General features: G+C 50.1%; 1 protein-coding gene across 1 annotated transcript in view; it reads left to right on the top strand.

The window, feature by feature from the left end:
* Umodl1 (uromodulin like 1) overlaps positions 1-11,846 on the top strand; it is a 57,662-nt gene extending 45,816 nt beyond the window's left edge. The window contains exons 17-22 of the mRNA XM_032888591.1: positions 1,187-1,332; positions 1,816-2,052; positions 2,261-2,420; positions 5,545-5,623; positions 9,759-9,964; positions 10,953-11,846. Coding sequence (XP_032744482.1) covers positions 1,187-1,332; positions 1,816-2,052; positions 2,261-2,420; positions 5,545-5,623; positions 9,759-9,940 — 804 coding nt within the window. The 3' untranslated portion in view covers positions 9,941-9,964; positions 10,953-11,846. The remainder of the gene's footprint in view (positions 1-1,186; positions 1,333-1,815; positions 2,053-2,260; positions 2,421-5,544; positions 5,624-9,758; positions 9,965-10,952) is intronic.
* The last annotated feature ends 6,175 nt before the right edge of the window (positions 11,847-18,021 follow it).

Raw genomic sequence — 18,021 nt, 5'->3', positions numbered from 1 at the left:
TGGGTGTGTATGTCTAAGCATGTGCAAATGTACCTGTGTGCACATGTGTGTCTAAATATGTATAAGTATCACGTTGCCAGCCTGGTTTCTGTCACTGTGACAAAATAATCTGAGGTAAATCAACTTAAGGGAGGGAAAGGTTTATTTTAGCTCACACTCAGAGGTTTCCGTCCATGACTGGTTGACTCTGTTGCTCTGGGCTAAAGAGTGTGGTAGAACAAAGCTGCTCACGTGATGGTGGTGGCTAGAAGTGGGGTGAGGCAGAAAGGGGGAGGAGCCAAGAGGGAGAGAAGAGAGGGAGAGGAGGAAGGGGGAGGGGAGAGAGGGGAGGGAGAATAGAGGTAGGGGGGGAGAGATGAGGAGAAAGAGGGGATAGGGGAAGGCAGATGGAGTAGGAAAGAAAGAGGGAAAGAAGGAGGGAGGGAAGGAGAGAGAGAGTGAGAGAGAGACAGAGAGAGAGCAAGAGAGAGAGAGAGAGAGAGAGAGAGAGAGAGAGAGAGAGAGAGAGAGAGAGAGCGCACATACTAAGCTCCAAGTGCTCCGTTCAGCCCCACCCCACCCCAAGGCACCACTTCCTAAAACCTCCCACAACTGAGCAGCCACTGTGAGGGGCCCAACACAGCCCCAGCAGCCCCTCGTGAGCTCCCGCGTCTAAGGAACATCCACTGGGAGGCCAAGCGTAAGACCAGTGGCTGTAGCACACGAGTGTCCTCTGCATCCCTGCATTCCAGACTGTTCTTCGAGAGTCCTTCACCTCTTTGCAGGAACCGGATGCAGGAGCTGACAGATGGGGGTTAGGGTTGCCCCTCTGTTCTCGGGAGGCAAATATCTAGTTTAGCAGTCAGTACAGCTGGGTTTGGGGAATGCCGAGAGAAAAGGGAACGCCGTTGATTAGATACGGCATGGCATGATCAGATACAGGTTGAACCAAGGACATATGATGCCCAAATATGCGATTGGAAGGCTGGTGCCCTTTTGGTGAGTTAGGAACTAGAGAGTGGTAAACACCAATGCCTAACATGAAAGTCTCCAGCAGGTGACATGGGGGGGTGGGGGGGGACACTTGTCAGGATTTTCCCCTTCTGGGGATAATCCTACAGCCCCTGGAATATAGCTGCATTTGGGGCTGGGGCACTCTCAGGCCCAGGAGTTCACTTACATCCCCATCCCATCTGTTGGTGCTTAGAACATGACCACCACAGTGGTGAAGACCACGCTGAGGAACGACCTGTCCCCAGAGGGCGTCATCCACCACCTGCAGATCCTCAGTCCCATCCACTGTGCCTTCCAGAATGACCTTCTGACCTCCTCGGGCTACACCCCACAGTGGGGGTGAGTGGGGGTGGGGCTACCTGACATCCATACAGCTTGGGCTCCTCTAGCACCTCTGCCTGAAGGCTCTTTGGGCGGCAGTCTCCCCTGAAGGCTTTCTTGAGTCTGACTATACAAGTGGACAGGACTTGTGCTAACTGCCAGCCTCCGCCCCATTTCTGTCTGCAGTCCTGTGTAGGGGTAAGTAGAGAAGACCAAATTCCTTCTCTGTGGCCAGTCAGCTAGGATGAACAGCTCCTAGGCAGCAGCCCCCAGCTCCTCAGACCCACGACCTCCATCACGGCCACCCTCTCTCTAGGGCAGCCTCCCACAAAGAGAGGAGTCAGCTCCTTGCCTCGGCCAGAGTGCATGTTGTATCGCCTCTTGTCACCTGGGAGTCTTCCTTGACTTCTGTGCCTCCCCAGAATCTCCTTTGGTAGGGGGGCGGGGGTACTGGAAGAAAGGACTGCATAGAGCAGGTTTCTCAGAACCTCTCCCCTTCAGGGTCTACACCGTCATCGAAGACCTCCACGGTACCGGCAATTTTGTCACGGAAATGCAGCTGTTCATTGGCGATTCTCCCATACCCCAGAACTATAGCGTGTCCGCCAGCGATGAGATCAAGATCGAGGTGGAGCTTCACAGGCAGAAGAGCAATCTGAAGGTCGTGTTGACTGAGTGCTGGGCCACCCCCTCCAGCAACGCCAAGGACCCCGTCACCTTCGGCTTCATCAATAACAGGTTAGAGGCCACGCCGCCTTGCCCAGTCCCCTTGCCTATTTGAACCCCTTGGAATCCAGGCGAACTCTGAGTGATCTGGGGCTGGATGAGGCAGCAGCGGGTGAGTCTTCCAAGGAGGCTACAGGATGCCCGTGGGAGGCGGGTGCTCACAAGAACAGTGCCTGAGCGGCAACCCGGAAACCAACTGACTTAAGGTTCCTTCCCTCAGCTGCCCCGTTCCCAACACCTACACCAGCGTGATCCAGAACGGCAACTCCAGCAAGGCCCAGTTCAAGCTGAGAATCTTCTCCTTCATCAACAACTCCATCGTCTACCTGCACTGCAAGCTGAGAGTGTGCATGGAGAACCCCAGGAACTCCTGCAGAATAGTAAGCGCTGGTTCCTTCTTCCATGTGCCTGGGGAGGAGAGGCTTTCCTGCTTGGTAGAGGAGCGGCCCCATGCATGAGAATGTTCAGAAGCCTGAAGCTTAGAGGGAGGGGCTGGGACAGGGAGTGGCATGTTTTAGGTGTGTTCATTCAGGCCGAGCATGTTCTTCCTGGGTTTCTGTTGTTAACATGTTAGTCAGCAGGCAAAGAAATGCATGTCATGGTGGCATTTTCATATGTATTTATTGTTATGCTTTGATCTTATTTGCCCATCTCCCCTTCCTCCCCACATGGTCCAGTTTTCTGCTTGCATCACACATATACATATACATACCATATATACACATACAACTACATGCATATATACATTTACATACATTCACACACGTATACATGTATAAACATACATATGCACATGTATATATCATACACACATATACTCAGACATACCACACAAACATATACATGCATGTTTACATACATACATATAGAAACACTTGCATGCACATATACACCCTATACACATACACTTAGACACATCACACACACATATATATACATACACCTGCACACATACATAATACAAAACACATACATACACACATATACATATATACATAAGCATACATACACATATATAAAGACATATATATATACAAACACAATGCAACATACACATATATACATATATACAAGTATACATGTACACACACATATACACATATATACAAACATGCATGTGCACATACATATGTACAAACACATATGCATACATTTATACATATATACAAACATATATGCACACATACATATACACACATACGCCTCTCCTGACCCTTCTTCTTCCCTTCAGACCTCTTGAAGCTATACTTGAGCTTTCTGTTCTAGTTTGTTTTCTATTGTTGGGATAAAATTTGTGACCAACAGAAACTTGGGGAGGAAAAGATTTATTTTAATTTATAGGTAATAACTCATCATCAAAAGAAGCCCACTCAGGAACTCAAATAATGGTGGAGGATTGCTTCTTACTGGCTTGCTGCCCCTGGCTTGCTCAGACCTAGGAATGGCACCGCCCACAGTGGGCCGGGCCTTCCTACATTAAATAGCAGCAAAGAAACTGTCCCACAGATGTGCCCACAGGCTGATCCAATCAAGCAAGCCTTCAGTTGAGGTTCTCTCCTGCCAGGTGTGTCAAGTTGACAACACCCCACCCCAGTCAGCTGTGGTAGCATTCCCCTCCAATGACTTTGAAGCTTACGTGAAACATTACCTTAACCTAATACCATTTTGGGGAAATGAGTAGAGCATCAGCAGCTCTCGGCCTCCATAGCAACTCTTTCTCTTCTTATGCCCAGCGTTTACCTGGAGTTTAGGAATAATCTGCTTCTTCATCAGACTATGTGTGTCCCTCCTTTGGGAGACATGTTTGCTACTGTACCCACCTCCAACAGTGACAGATTCGGACTCTGGGGTCTTTCCAAGGCCTTTGGAAATTAGCAGGGTGTGGCTAAGAGACACATTGCCGGATAGTTTAGCCATCCTGCTTTCTCACACATCGGCTTCTCCTGCGGGCACAGCTGACTCCCCAAGACACTCACTGTAGGGGAATGTCCCAGTTTGTGCCTCAGAAGCACAGGGCTAGTGGTTATAGCAATGTTGTCCCTGACCTCACTCCCCTCCCCCACCCAGTCCCTTTAGAGTAGGCTTTCCATCCGGTTCCAAAGCCACTACAACTGGGCCATTAAAGTATTAGAAACTCACTATGGAGTGAGCCAGGAATTCACAGCATTGGCAGGCTGGGTCCCGAACGGCACAGGGGACTCTACCATTGGCCTTGCCCTTGTGGCCTCGCCATTCCCTGACTTGTAGAAACTCTTTCTTTTTACCTGCCCGGATCCCTTTTCTTTTTTTTTTTTTAATGGTTTTTTTTAAAGATTTATTCATTTATTATATATAAGTACACTGTAGCTGTCTTCAGACACACCAGAAGAAGGCATCAGATCTCTTTTCAGATGGTTGTGAGCCACCATGTGGCTGCCGGGAATTGAACTCAGGACCTCCGGAAGAGCAGCCGGTGCTCTCAACCACTGAGCCATCTCTACAGCCCCCCCCCCCATCCCTTTTCTTAGTTGGTCTCACCTCCGAGGGTTTAGAGTTCATCTCGACCTGCTCGTCTTTTCAAATAAGGTCACCTGGCCAGTTTTGTGTAAACTTGACACAGGCTAGAGTAATCTGAGAGAGAACCTCAACTGAGAAAAAAATGCCTCTGAGGGATCAGGCAATGGGCCAGCCTGGAGGCATTTTCTTAATTAGTGATGGATGGGGGAGGGCTCCACCCACTGTGGGTGGGGCTTTACCGAGGCTGGCAGTCCTGGGTTCTATAAGAATGCCCGCTGATAGACGCCAAAGGGAGCACGCCAGTGAGCGGTGCTCCTCCGCTGCCTCTGTATCAACCCCTGGCTCCAGGTTCCTGTTTGGTTTGAGGTCACGCTCTGGCTTCCGTCAGCGAACTGTGACTCTGGGTATGTAAGCGCAATAGACCCTTTTCTTCGCAAGTGGCTTTTGGTCATGGCGTCTTGCCGCAGCGATAGAAACCCTAACTAAGATGGTTGGGGTTAGAAAACCAGTCGATACAAACTAGAGTGATTTAGAAGAGGGCAATGCCTGCATCTGATTTCCTTGTACACAACTCTGTAGAACATTTGCTTGATTCATGATTGATGTGGGCCCAGCTCACTGCCGCCGGTGCACCCTGGGACATGTAGTCTGGATTGTATAAGCAGGTTGAGCAGCCAATAGGCAGCGTCCCTCCATGGCCTCTGCTTTGGCTCACGCTTCCATTCTTGGGACTGTGACCCAAGATATGTCAAGCAGACAAACTTCTTTTTTTTTCTGCAAGTTGCATCTGCCCCTGGTGTTTCATCACAGCAACGGAAACCCTAAGACAGGCGGTTGTCCTACCGGAGTCCACGGTTAAGGCTCCCCTGCTCCCACATCTAGACTCACCCATAATGGCTCAACGCCCTGTTCTAGAGGCCCAAACAATCAGGGTCAGATGGAGAAGACCGGGAGTTTACGCCCTGAAAGAACCATGAGACTGAAGTGAGGTTTCTATTTTCAAACCAGAACTGCAATGACTTCCGGTTACTGAGAAGTAGTGAAGCCATACACCAGATGACCTGGGGGCCCCTCCATCGGTCTGAAGGTGAGTCCTCTGGGTTTCAACGGCAAGGAAACTATTCCAGCCCAACTTGCACAGTGCCTGTTTGAAATATGGGGATTTAAAGATTTCTTTTTATACTAAAAGACTCACAGCAGGGCTAAAATTTGCCTCAAGACTTTTAATGGTGCTCGTGTGGGGTTAGAGAGGAAGATTTGTCCCTCTTGGCCACCCTGAGAGGTGGGATTGTCTTCTGTGGCCATGCTGTGGGGAAGAATCCTAGCTCCCAGACGTCCAGAGCATTGAGTTGTAAGATGCTATGACGGGAGTCTGAGGAAGCTGAGAAGGTCTTTGACCCTGAGTAAACCTGTTAAGTGGATGCAAAGAGGAGAGGCCCAGGCTTGTGAACAGACAGTTGGAGTAGTGTGTCTATCAGTGTGTGTTTGTGCACCCATGTGCAAGCATGCATAAGGGCACATGCATCCGTGCATGTGCATGCACTTGCATGTGCACACACACGTGTAATTGCACATCTACATGGAAAAGCTGTTTAATTCAGAGGATGGACAAAGAAGTACCTTCAGTTGCCCTGAGTACCAAAGTTTCTAGACCCCTCCTAGTTTCTGTCTCCTCTATGCAGCCGGTTTTAGCAGACACATGGCAGCCTGGAGTCAAAAACACAGCATCCAACCTCCTGGGCAGCTGAATATGGCTGGGGAGGTCAATTCTGGCCTGTGAGAGAGGAAAGAATTCACTGGAGCCTCCTAAAGGGCCATCCTATGCCATCCCTGACTACTTCCTTGTTCCCCAATGTCATCTCATGTCTCTGCCAGAAAGAGATTTAAGCTTTCTCGATGCTCAAGCTATTTTTTGATTATTTTTTTTCTCCTAACCCTGATGATCTTGTGCCTCTGTGTTTTCTTGTGCAACAGCTCCCGGGATATTCAGGTCCAGGTGGAGCTGGGTTTCTGATAAGTGAGCAGGCAGGACCTGGCTGGCATTTCTAAACCCTTGCTTTTCATCCAAGCATTGGGAAGATCAAGGCTTAGGCACCATTGCCAAGAACCCCCCCCCACACACACACACACACAGTCACAGACCCAAGAGTGTGCCAGACCCAGGTGGAGGTCCACAAATGATTGCTAACCTAGGTTCTGAGACCCAGGTGAGGGTCCTCAGGTAACTGCTGGCCTAGGTTCAGGAACCACATGGCGTTCCTCAACTCCTCATCCTCGTAAATTGCTGTAGAGAACTGGTCGACCTGGGACCGCAATAAGAAAGAGTATATGTAAATTGGGCTCTCATTAATAGAAGTGAAACCTCTTCATTCATTCATGGATATTGGGGGAATGTCAAGAGTGAGAGGCATTGAACTGGGATAGTAGACCTGATCCTAGGCCGCTGCCTGAGCTGTGTGGTCTTTGTAATATCGATTCTACCCACTACCGGCTATCCGTCCATGCATCCTCTGTTCATCTTCCATCGATCTATTTACCATCATCAATGTATCCATTTATAACCATTCATGGATGTATTTAATCTTCATTAATCCATCCATTTACACGTTCATCTATCCATCTACCACCCATCGGTCATCTATTCGCCAATCTACCCATTGTATATCCATCACATTTGCATACAGACAGACAGACAGACAGACTTCTCTTCCTCCATCCACTGCGGGTCAGGAACGTTGGTTCTTCTTTATAAGGTTGCAGTTAGAGCAAATTGTCCTGTCTACCTCCCAGGGTTGCATCTAGTGTGGAATATAGGTCCTTTGAGAGTCCCTAATTTGTGCGACTGGCTAAATATAAAACCTGGTGGCTGACCAGGCAGAGGGTTCGGAGGGGGAGACACACACTCCTAGGGAAGTTACACAGTTGTAGCTAGGGGTTGGTACTCCGCCCCAGCATGTCTAGACAACAGTGTTGTCCCGTTGAAGCTCCTTGTCTTAAGTGGCCCAAAGGGAACCTCAGGACCACCATGGGGCAACTGTGCCAACAGAAACACCCTCAGTGCCACCTCCTAGAAGACAGCACAGTATCCACAGTGGGGTCCAGAAGTCCCGTGAGGAAGGGAAATGTGATTTTAGTGCTACAGGCTACCAAGGTTCTTTCCTAACCAGACCTTTCAGGTATAATAAAGGTGGAGAGGGTGGGGGTGTGAGCATAGTTGGGGTCCACCCGTGATCTCTGTTACCGATGGCCTTGATAATGTGTCCCACTCGGGCACAAAGCATTTATGGGGCTAGGCCACTGGAGGGCAAGCCAAGGGCTGGCTGGTGGCTTGAATCTTTTTTCCTACAATGTGAGGCATGTGTGTGTGTGCACCTCCAGATGAGAACATCCGTGTCCTTTCTGTCACTCTCTACCTTATTTCTCTTGAGGCAGCCATCCCCAGCCATCCCCCTGCCTCCACCCCTACAGCACTAGGAGTCCAGGTCTGTAGCCTTTATGTGGGTTCTGGGAATTTGAATTCGGGTCCCTATGCTCTTTCCAGCAAGGGATCTTTCCTTCTGAGCCATCTCTCCCAACTCCGATAGTATGGGAGCATCCATCCTACCCCACACCAGCCTCCTCCCTAGGCTGAGCACTGACAGCCTCCTGTCTGTCTCCACTTTGCCTATTCTAGAGAGATTTTATGAATGGGTCTCACTAAGCAAGGTCCCTCCAGGACTCCCTTACACGCTGTCTCCTCCTACATGGCATTGTGACGTCACAGCTCAGTTCCTTTCAGTGGCTTGATACTATTACGTCATATAACCTGGACATAGTGAGGCTCTTGCCCATAGCCGTACCACATGGAAGACTGAGGCAGGAGGATTGCTGAGACCAATGTTATACAGTGATATATTTCAGGCCAGCTCATGCTGCAGTGAGAGACTATATCTCAAAAACCAAGCCGAACGGGCAAAATCAACCCCACTGTGTGTCCTGGTCACAGCTGGGCTGTCCATCCTTATGCTGATAAATATTGGGCCATGTTTCACTCGCTATGAGCAACACTGCCGTGATCATGGTGTGCAAACATCATTAAAAGATCTTTATTTTTCCCCTCCATTCTCTGACGTCTATACTCTCCCGGACTTTGGCTGTTACTCTGGGGCAGGCCCTGGTCTCTGATGTGGATGGTAACCCCCCTTACTACCCCTTCACCCTGTGTCTCCCCACGAGGAGCTGGCTGACCCTCCAGCTGTGAGGGGACCACAGGCTCTCCACAGCCCTACCTCTGGGTAGAAGCTTCACCCTGCCCGCTTGCAGGCTGAGCTGTTCTCATTGGATGGGGGCCCCTGTAGCTTAAAATATAAAAAGGCACTATCCCACACTAATGCCTGCGACCCTCTGGCCCCGGTGGTTTCGATACCTCCATGGCTAGCCCCATGCATCGACTGCCCAACTCACAGTTCTGCTACAAATTCTGGTCACATTCCCAGTGATCCACCCCCTGTCACAAATTAGCTGTCATAAATCCTCTTATCCCAGTAAAATCAAAACTCTAGAGGCTCTTAATTTATCAGATTTATATCCGTAAATTCTCAATCCACAAAACTCCCAAAGAATTCAGAGCCACATTGATACTGATATAAGCTGCCCACTTAGATTGGACAAATTGTTCTGTAAGTGTCCATCCCTTATAAGATATTTATAGTTAGGGTTGGGAATTTAGCTCAGTGGTAGAGCGCTTGCCTAGCAATCGCAAGGCCCTGGGTTCGGTCCCCAGCTCCGAAAAAAAGAAAAAAAAATATTTATAGCTAGGGTTGGGGATTTAGCTCAGTGGTAGAGCGCTTGCCTAGCAATTGCAAGGCCCTGGGTTCAGTCCTCAGCTCCGGGGGAAAAAAAAAAGATATTTATAGCTACCTGTAGCTATTTAAAGCCATGTGGTTCTGGGTCGTCCTTCTCTTCCTCCATCTTCCTTCCTTCTCTGTCTCTCACAGACCCCTGCCTCCCTTGCTGACCCACAGGTACACACAGGCCTTTGCCTTGAGGGCCTCAAACCAAATCCCAAGCAAGCTGCTCAGAAATGGTGATTGAGCACCTCAGAGCCTACCCCTTCCCTCAACCCCAACCCTCGCCCGCAATCTAAGTACATCTTTTGCTTCTTGCCACTTCACCATTTCTGGGCCAAGGTGCCAACCACAGACATACGATTCCCCTGACCCAGGTCCCTATCTCGCCCACAGGTGCACAGGCATGTACAAAGCCAGGCCTGGGGACTGGTTACATCGTTCTCATAGCAGCAGCTGTGCTTGTGGTGGTGGCAGGGGCCGCAACCCTTCTGATCTTGCGTTACCAGAGGGTAAAGCAGAAATACAATCTTCGAATCCAGTCTGACGACTTCAGCTACCAAGTGTTCTCTCAGTAGGAGGCCCAGCCGCCTGGGAGATGGGTAAGAACGGCACCACATCCTGCCCCTGTCACCTGTGGAGATGGCAGAGGTGGGCTTGGCAAGGGGTCGATCTGTAACTGAGAAACCTCTCCTTCCCAAAAGCGGCTGAGAAGCCATCAAGGGAGCGGGGACCAATTGCAGGTTGGCAATTACACCGTCATTTACACCCCATGGGCCCAGGGAGCCAGAGAGGGTGCAGTGACCCTGGTAGCCCAGGGTGTCACCACAACACTCTGGCCAGCACTGATGAGTGAAATGGGAGGTCTTCGGCTGTGACGTTGTCAGTCGCACTGGCTTTTAGGGGAGTATAGTTTGCTCCCACAGAGGGCAGAGTGTGCATACAGTGCATCCTAGATACTTCTCAAACCACCTCGTGCTGGATTGAGAAAGCTCACACGGCGGCCATGCTGCGTGATCACCACACTGTGTCGCTTGAGTAATAACGGCCAGAAAAGTCTGTCCGTGTTTGGAGCAGACAAGTTACAGTCCTTTTTTATTAATTTATTTGGACAGTGTGGATGTGTGTCGGGGGGAGGCGGGGATCAGAAGACCAGTCACAGGAATTGGTTTTCCTCCTTCCATATTGGGTCCCAGGGATTGATCTCCAGTCTTCAGGCTTGGCACCAAGTTCCTTTCCTCACTGAGCCATAAAGATCCAGGGACACGTTATTTTTATTTTAAAACTTATTCATAGGAGTGTCCCGTCTGCATGTATGTCTGTGTACCACATGCATGCCTAGTGCCCAGGGAAGTGGCGAGCCTCCTCGTGGGTGCTGGGAATTGAACCCAGATCCTTTGCAAGAAGAACAAGTGCTCCTAACCATTGAGCCAACTCTCCAGCCTCTAATTAAAAAAAAAAAAAATTGGTGTCTGGTTGGATTTATGGCTGCAGAACCTGAGGACACATTGGGGGGTTGGCGGTGGGGGCTCTGTGAATTCCTTTCTTCCTTCCTGTGGACTGACCCCCGTCTCCGCCTTCCCCACACAGAGCACCCTGTAAATAAGGTCCAGTGGCTAACTCATCGAACATTGACAGGAGTCCAACTCTGTACGGTGTTGTACCGACACTTGGGGATGAGACCTTTCAATGCCAGCAAACCTCTGTCTGCCCCCGAGAGCCTGAAGACACCAAGCACCAGCCAGCAGACTGGTGACAGGCCTGCTGAATACGAGGGCAGAACACCGGAGGGGCCTTCATCCTCAAACCCAGCACAAACACAGCCCCAGTCACCACAGTCTTCCAAGCTATAACATCCAAGCTGCTCCCAAGGTCCTCGTTCTCTGACAACTACCTCCTCACAGACCATCCCCAGTGCCTGTGAGGTTCACTCACGAGCGGATCCACCCACTAAACTCCTCATACACTAAACTCCCCATACACAGACAACGCTAATTCCCCTCTCCTTATCCACATGCAGACGACCTAGGTTGGATACAGGAAGCTTTCTAATGAGTCTCAGTCACATGATGTGTACGTACTGCTCTTGCAGGTTTCCCAGCACACCCGTGGCCATTTTCCCATTTAATTCCATGAAGAGGAAGGTGTGATTTTTGTTTGTTTGTTTGTTTTGTTTTGTTTCCCCACTTGGGGAGGTGCATACCCATGCTAACGGGTCCTTGCTTTGTTGATTTGATGAGAGACCAGGATTGGTTACGCAGTTAACGCCCGAGGCCATAGCGTTCTCCCTAATGAGATTAGGATCATAATGGCGTTCTAGCTTTTAATTAATACGCTTACTTCTGTCGAGTGTGACTGTCACGTACACAGACCGTTTGGGGAAATGAGTCTTTCGACTCCTTGCATAGTCTTGGGGGTGAGAATGACAACCGGGAGTCTTCGTGGCTAGCTGACCTTGAGCAATAAATTTTTCCTGGCACTGAAGTGGTTTGCCTTGTTGCTTCCCGCAATGGCTTCCCCCGAATGGCTCCCCCGTGTGGCTCAGTTCATGCGGCAGGCACTCCAGGGAGATGCCGAGGTGGGGCTCCCCACCCCCACCACCGCCCGGCGCCATCCGTCCATCTTCACTGTTATTGAGAGAAATAAAAATCTTAGGACACCCAGGTACTGAGCCCAGGACCAGGCAGCTCCCTCACACTTCACCTCAGCCACACAGTCTCAATGGCAGGCCGTGGTAGCTGTGAGGACAAACTTCAGAGTTCTGGAGACTCCAGTCCATAGATGAACAGTCGTGTCTCCTGTTGGTGGAGGGGGATGGCAGACATTTCCTCACTTAGCGCTCACGGGGCCTCGGGAGGATGGGGAGAGGGGGAGACTCACTTTACAGCTCAGCATATGGATGTACAAGGGCGAACCTTTGAGCTTTAACCCACTACCTGGTCCAACCTGCAACTCTCCAGTATCACCACTAGATGGCGCGCCGAGCCAAGCCTGCATCCAGGGTAGTGCAAACCCTTACGTTTTCGCAGCAAACACAGCTCTGGCTTCTCTTGTTTGCTGGATGTGAGTCTCCTGGCCTTAAGCAAAGTTGAATCTGAAAGTTTCCTGGTCTGTGCCTGCTGCCACGGGGCCTTGGAGGCGACGTTAGGCTTTGAGAGTAGGACCCTGTAGTTCTCTTCAGCACGATGACTTACAGGAAGTGCGGGGTGGCATGCGCGGGGAGGGCGCACAACAGCATCCGCTTTACCCAGACTTTTTAGGGAAAATAGTCCCTTTCTCCCTTCTCCATTTAGGTTAGGCAAGATTGCTATGGTTTACTCATCTTTCTGTCAGGTGTACCAGGGCCGCCAATCCAACCTTGGCCACCATGGTTCTTGGTCACCATCCGCTTAATCTGCAAAGTGAAGATCTGGCTGCTTCCAGCAGTGGCTGGACTGGCACGGCCCCCGCATACAGGGATGAAGCACAGTGGCTTACATAGCCTAGAGGGAGCCTAGAGAGGAAGAAGTAGATATAGCTTGCATAAATCTCGGGGCCTGGGGCAGGTAAGTGGACTCTCTCTCTCTCTCTCTCTCTCTCTCTCTCTCTCTCTCTCTCTCACACACACACACACACACACACACACACACACACACACACACACACACACACACACACACCCCGCCCCCAGCAAACCTGGGATGTCTCCAGACAGGCTGTTAGCACCTACTCCTGCTGGAGCTCCCACCTCCAGGACTTCCAAGTGCTGCCCTAGGAACCTTGGGCGGGCATAAGGGCATCCAGGGCAGGAGCCTATGCTGGAGCCTGAAGTGGAAACTAAAGGGTTCTTTGGAAAGGAATTGTGTTGGAAAATTATGGAAGACTAAGGCAGACTGGTGGGGAACGTTTTCACTGAGGCAGACACAGGAGAGAGGGTGTTCTGCTAAGCCCATGAAAGGACACGTGAAGGATTTTTTTTGCTAACAACACACATGTATTGGTCTGCCTTACACTGAGCGCCATTTGTTGGGACTCCATAGAAAGAATTGCACCAAAAAAAAAAAAAAAAAAAAAAAAAATTCTGGTAGTGTGTCGCAGTTTCTTACTGCTTCGGTGGACTCAGACCGATTGGCAGCGTGATGCCGGCTGAGGCAAGACCCGTGGAGGATGCATGATGTTTGGAGGGAATATAAAAAGGACGCAACAGACTATAATGTAGGCTGAGCTTGGGTTGCCTGTAGAGCTGGCTGGACAACGATTGCCTTGTGCCTTCTCCCATCTTCACTGAGAGAGGCTCGGCTGAGAACTTTTCCTGGCGTTCAGCCGGACCTGGTCCCTCCTGCTGACTTGTACGGAGGCTGAGGCCTAGATGTCTCTGCTAGGCAGCGCCCCCTGCTGACGATTGGTTTGCTAACCCTACTCTGCTGAACTGGACTTCTGGTATACCTGCCAAACATCTGCGAGTGGATCCAGCTTCTGCTGCTGGCCTGTGAACTGAACTGCTGATTTCCTGACAGGGCGAATGGGATTTTTCTCCAAAGAACCGTTTCTAAACAGGTTCCCCATATCCTTTCTTTCCCACTACTCAGCAGGCTAGGAGGGAGGTTAAAGCATTTAAGGACCATCATCAAAAGTGGGCTTAAAGAAAAAAAATTAAAGTTACAGGAACCCTGGCTGAGGATGTCACCAGGGTAGCTGGAATGGCCTCTGGCTCACCATGTCCCCATGCTGAGGCCTGGAGCTGCTTCAGAGAAGGAAGTAGCCATTTGACTTTCGAGCCACACCTATAAACAAGTTAACCTTACAGGAGTCTCTAGCTTCCCCCTAGGAGCCCTCTTTTTTGCACCTTTCCCCTTCCTGTCTATTGAACTATTGAGATCAGCTTGCTGTCGATGATCTCAGCCCCTAGAAGCCCGTGGCATTTCTTGGTGATGAATCCTATTTCTAATGGCATCCAGGTTCCCCAAGGAGCTGAGCTGCTATCATAGATGTCTGATCCAGGGAATGGCTCCTGGTTCTCTTTCTCCAGAGCAGGCACCATTACTAATTTAGTTTCACAAGAGCAGTATGGCTCGCTCTGGCCCCTCTCCCCTGTACAGGTATATTGGACCTGTTCCATCTCTTCCCACTGTCACAGATGACCGCTTACCAGATGGGTGTCCATTAAGTTAGCCCACCCGGGTCCTCCTCAGAGCAGCGGATCAGGGTACTCAGGCTGTCTCAGATTTCAGTTCCTGTCTGGAAGTACACTGTCGCTGTCTTCAGACACACCAGAAGAGGGCATAGGATCCCATTACAGATGGTTGTGAGCCACCACGTGGTTTCTGGGATTAGAACTCAGGACCTCTGGAAGAGCAGTCAGTGCTCTTAACCACTGAGCCATCTCTCCAGCCCGGAATTTTACTTATTTAGCTAGTACATCTGGGAATTTTCAAATCACGTTCCAAGGGGCCCTCGTTTGCATGTTTGGCCAAACTCTGGCCATGAAAACCTCATCAACCATCCAGCTAATTAAATCCCCCTCAGACATTTTAAAAACCAAGTTTAGAAGTTTAATTTATTCCATTTGTTTCGTGAAGCATCCGGACTCCCCTACTCAGGTACAGAAGGATTGTGGAAAGCTAATGAGTCTGTTGACTTGTGTTGGTTTTGTTACCGTGAATGTGGAGTTCAGGGATGGAACTTGAGGGCCCTCTGAGTAATGGACAAGTGCCTGAGACCGTGGTTGCTCGATACACAGGTGGCTCCTGGGCCCTGGTACGCACCCCAATCCTGTCGATGTGTTTAATTTGCTCTTCCTGCTTTTGACTTTTGACTTCCTGCTTCCTTTTGACTCAACACGACTAAGCCACGAGGAAGAGAGACCAGTATAAACCAGAACCAACAGGTAGGCAGGAGCCACGGGCACTGTGAGTGGGGAACCCTGCTATACCTGGCTACCACAGCCATCACAACCACTTTAGACAGAGAGTCCAATGGGTGGCTTGGGGTCCCTGAGCTCCCTGGCAGATGTTTCTCAAGATCAGAAAACACCTCTACCTCTACGACCACAGCCTGAGCCAGGGCTGGTTTGTTTCCCTTCCAAATGACGGTTGATCTTTCAGGGCACTCAGCTGTGCTCCCAGCAAGCCTACAGCGAGCTGTCCTGTCCCAGGGCTGCGCATCCCACAGAGGCCTAGGCCCTGTTCAGGCTCCAGCCCACCTTTCCTTCTCATTAGCCTGGCATCTCCTAGACATAGCCTACTTCTCTTCCTACTCAGTTCCTCTCTGAATTCTCTCCAAACTCCTCCCTCAAGAGGGCCATGGCTCTCATAGGGAGAATCTCTGTGTGCTTTGCCTAATTGTCAGAGCTCAGAGCTAAGTCCCTGATACCAACTCCAAATCCAGTGGTTTCCACCCACTCCCTGGCCTTCCAGGACCAGCTTTTTATGTAGGTCCTGGGGACCAGACTCAGGTCCTCAAGGTTGCATGGCAAGCTCTTTACTGACTGGGCCATTTCTCGGCCCTAGAGGCTAGATTTTTCATGGTGACACTTATTGATCCTTTACCATGTGCCAGGCAGTGCCACAGGACACGTGATATACATTTAAACTCCCCTTTGCTCTGAAGGAACCCTGACTGACTGTGATGCTAGGCAGAGAAGAAGACACTGGCTTGGCTGTCCTTGAGTAGCAGTAGATCTGGCCTCTGTATGTGATCATACTGGGAGAGGGACCGACATGGATTCCCCCCAGTGAAGCCCACTCAAGCCTTGCATCCGAGGTTATTACTGGGGATCAGTCACCTGGTTAATGATACTTGAATGTCCCTCCTTGGCTTCTCAAAGGCCAGGCCCCAAAGATGTGTGCACGTGCACACACACACACACAGCATGACCCAGAGCCTCAGACACAGAGGACCACGTGAACTTATACTCCTACAGCAGTGGCATCACCCAGGCCCAAGTGGGCAAACAGTCATCACGTGCTGGTATGATTCGGGTCAAAGCCTGGGCCCAGACAGCCCCAGTAAATTAGGTTTGGCTGTTTGTCCTCAAGATCACCAATTAAAAAGACAACAGTGCGAAACTGAGAGTTAAGGGTGATTCATCTTGTCCACATTCGGAAGAACAAAGGGATCCAGTGATCCCCTCAAGTCTTTCTGTGGGGGCACTCACACGAGGATCAGGCTTAAATGAAGGGCAAAGCTAAGCAGTCTTGTAGCTTAGACTTTTGCTACTTTGTGGGCTCTTCTTTCCCCCTCTCAACCCCCCTAACACTAGATAAGAGAGAAAAAAGGATAGAGCGGGGGAGGGAGGAGCTTCCTGAAAAAAATATCAGGGGTTGGAAGAGGGGCGACATTATCCTTAGACTACTTCCTGCTGGGTAGGGGCTTCGAGCTAGTTGGGGGCAAGTTTGATCTTTGCGGTCAGGATATCTGTTTTCTTCTTGTTTCTTCATTGTGTACAACTATTTAGTAAACTGCCACCAACAATCCACTATGCTGCTAGCATGAATACACCCTCTGAAAAATCCCCAGAATTCCTTCATCACACGCCGAGGAAACTCTCTGCAGCTGGCCAAAATCACCCCTCTGTCAGAGCACGAGGCAAATCATAGTCAGCTGCTGCGGACCGTCTGAAGCAGCCCCATATCCCACACCTGGAATTAAAACGAAAGCACGGGCTGGAGAGATGGCTCAATGGTTAGGAGCACTGACTGCTCTTCCAGAGGTCCTGAGTTCAAACCCCAGCAACCACATGGTGGCTCACAACCGTCTGTAATGAGATCTGATGCCCTCTTTTGGTGTGTCTGAGGACAGCTACAGTGTACTTGTATAAAACGAAAGCACATTCCTCTGTGTGTGTGTGTGTGTGTGTGTGTGTGTGTGTGTGTGTTTGTGTACCGAACCCAGGGCCTTGTACTTGCTAGGCAAGCGCTCTACCACTGAGCTAAATCCCCAACCCCTTAAAGAAACCAAAATTCTCACGACACAATCTTGTTCAAAGTGTACCCCCACCCACCATGGACACACACACACACACACACACACACACACACACACACACACATATTGTCTGAGTTCTAATCTCTCCTGCAAACTGTGGGAACTGTGGGAAATCTCTTCCTGGGGTGGGGGATGAGGCTCTCAGGGGAAATTTTAGTTCTTGAGATCAAGTATTTCAAACAGTTTGACGATATGCCTCTCCCTAACATAGCTCCTCTTTGGCCAGAGCAGCTAGAGTGGGAGATTCTAAGAGCTTACACCTCACACCCCAAGACTTCCCCACTCCCTGAGAACCGGTCTGAACCACATAGGGTCTGAGTGTTTCTTGCTCCTCCACCATCTTTTTTTTATTATTATTATTCATTTATTATATATAAGTACACTGTAGCTGTCTTCAGACACACCAGAAGAGGGCATCGGATCTCTTTACAGATGGTTGTGAGCCACCATGTGGTTGCTGGGAATTGAACTCAGGTCCTCTGGAAGAGCAGTCGGTGCTCTAACCGCTGAGCCATCTCTCCAGCCCCAACTCCTCCGCCATCTTTACTGCATCAAGAACATGGGGTCAGGACCTGCAGGGAGCAAAGTCTCTCTGTCCCAGTGCTCAGGGTTACGGCTCTGCACACTTGGTTCCCAGGGAGACAGGGCCTTGCTGTAGGATCCAGCCTTTTCCTGTCTCCAGCTCTGGTTTCCC

This window comes from Rattus rattus, chromosome 18, assembly GCF_011064425.1.
Source record: "Rattus rattus isolate New Zealand chromosome 18, Rrattus_CSIRO_v1, whole genome shotgun sequence".
NCBI classification, from domain to species: domain Eukaryota; kingdom Metazoa; phylum Chordata; class Mammalia; order Rodentia; family Muridae; genus Rattus; species Rattus rattus.
This window is presented reverse-complemented; position numbering and strand designations above follow the sequence as displayed.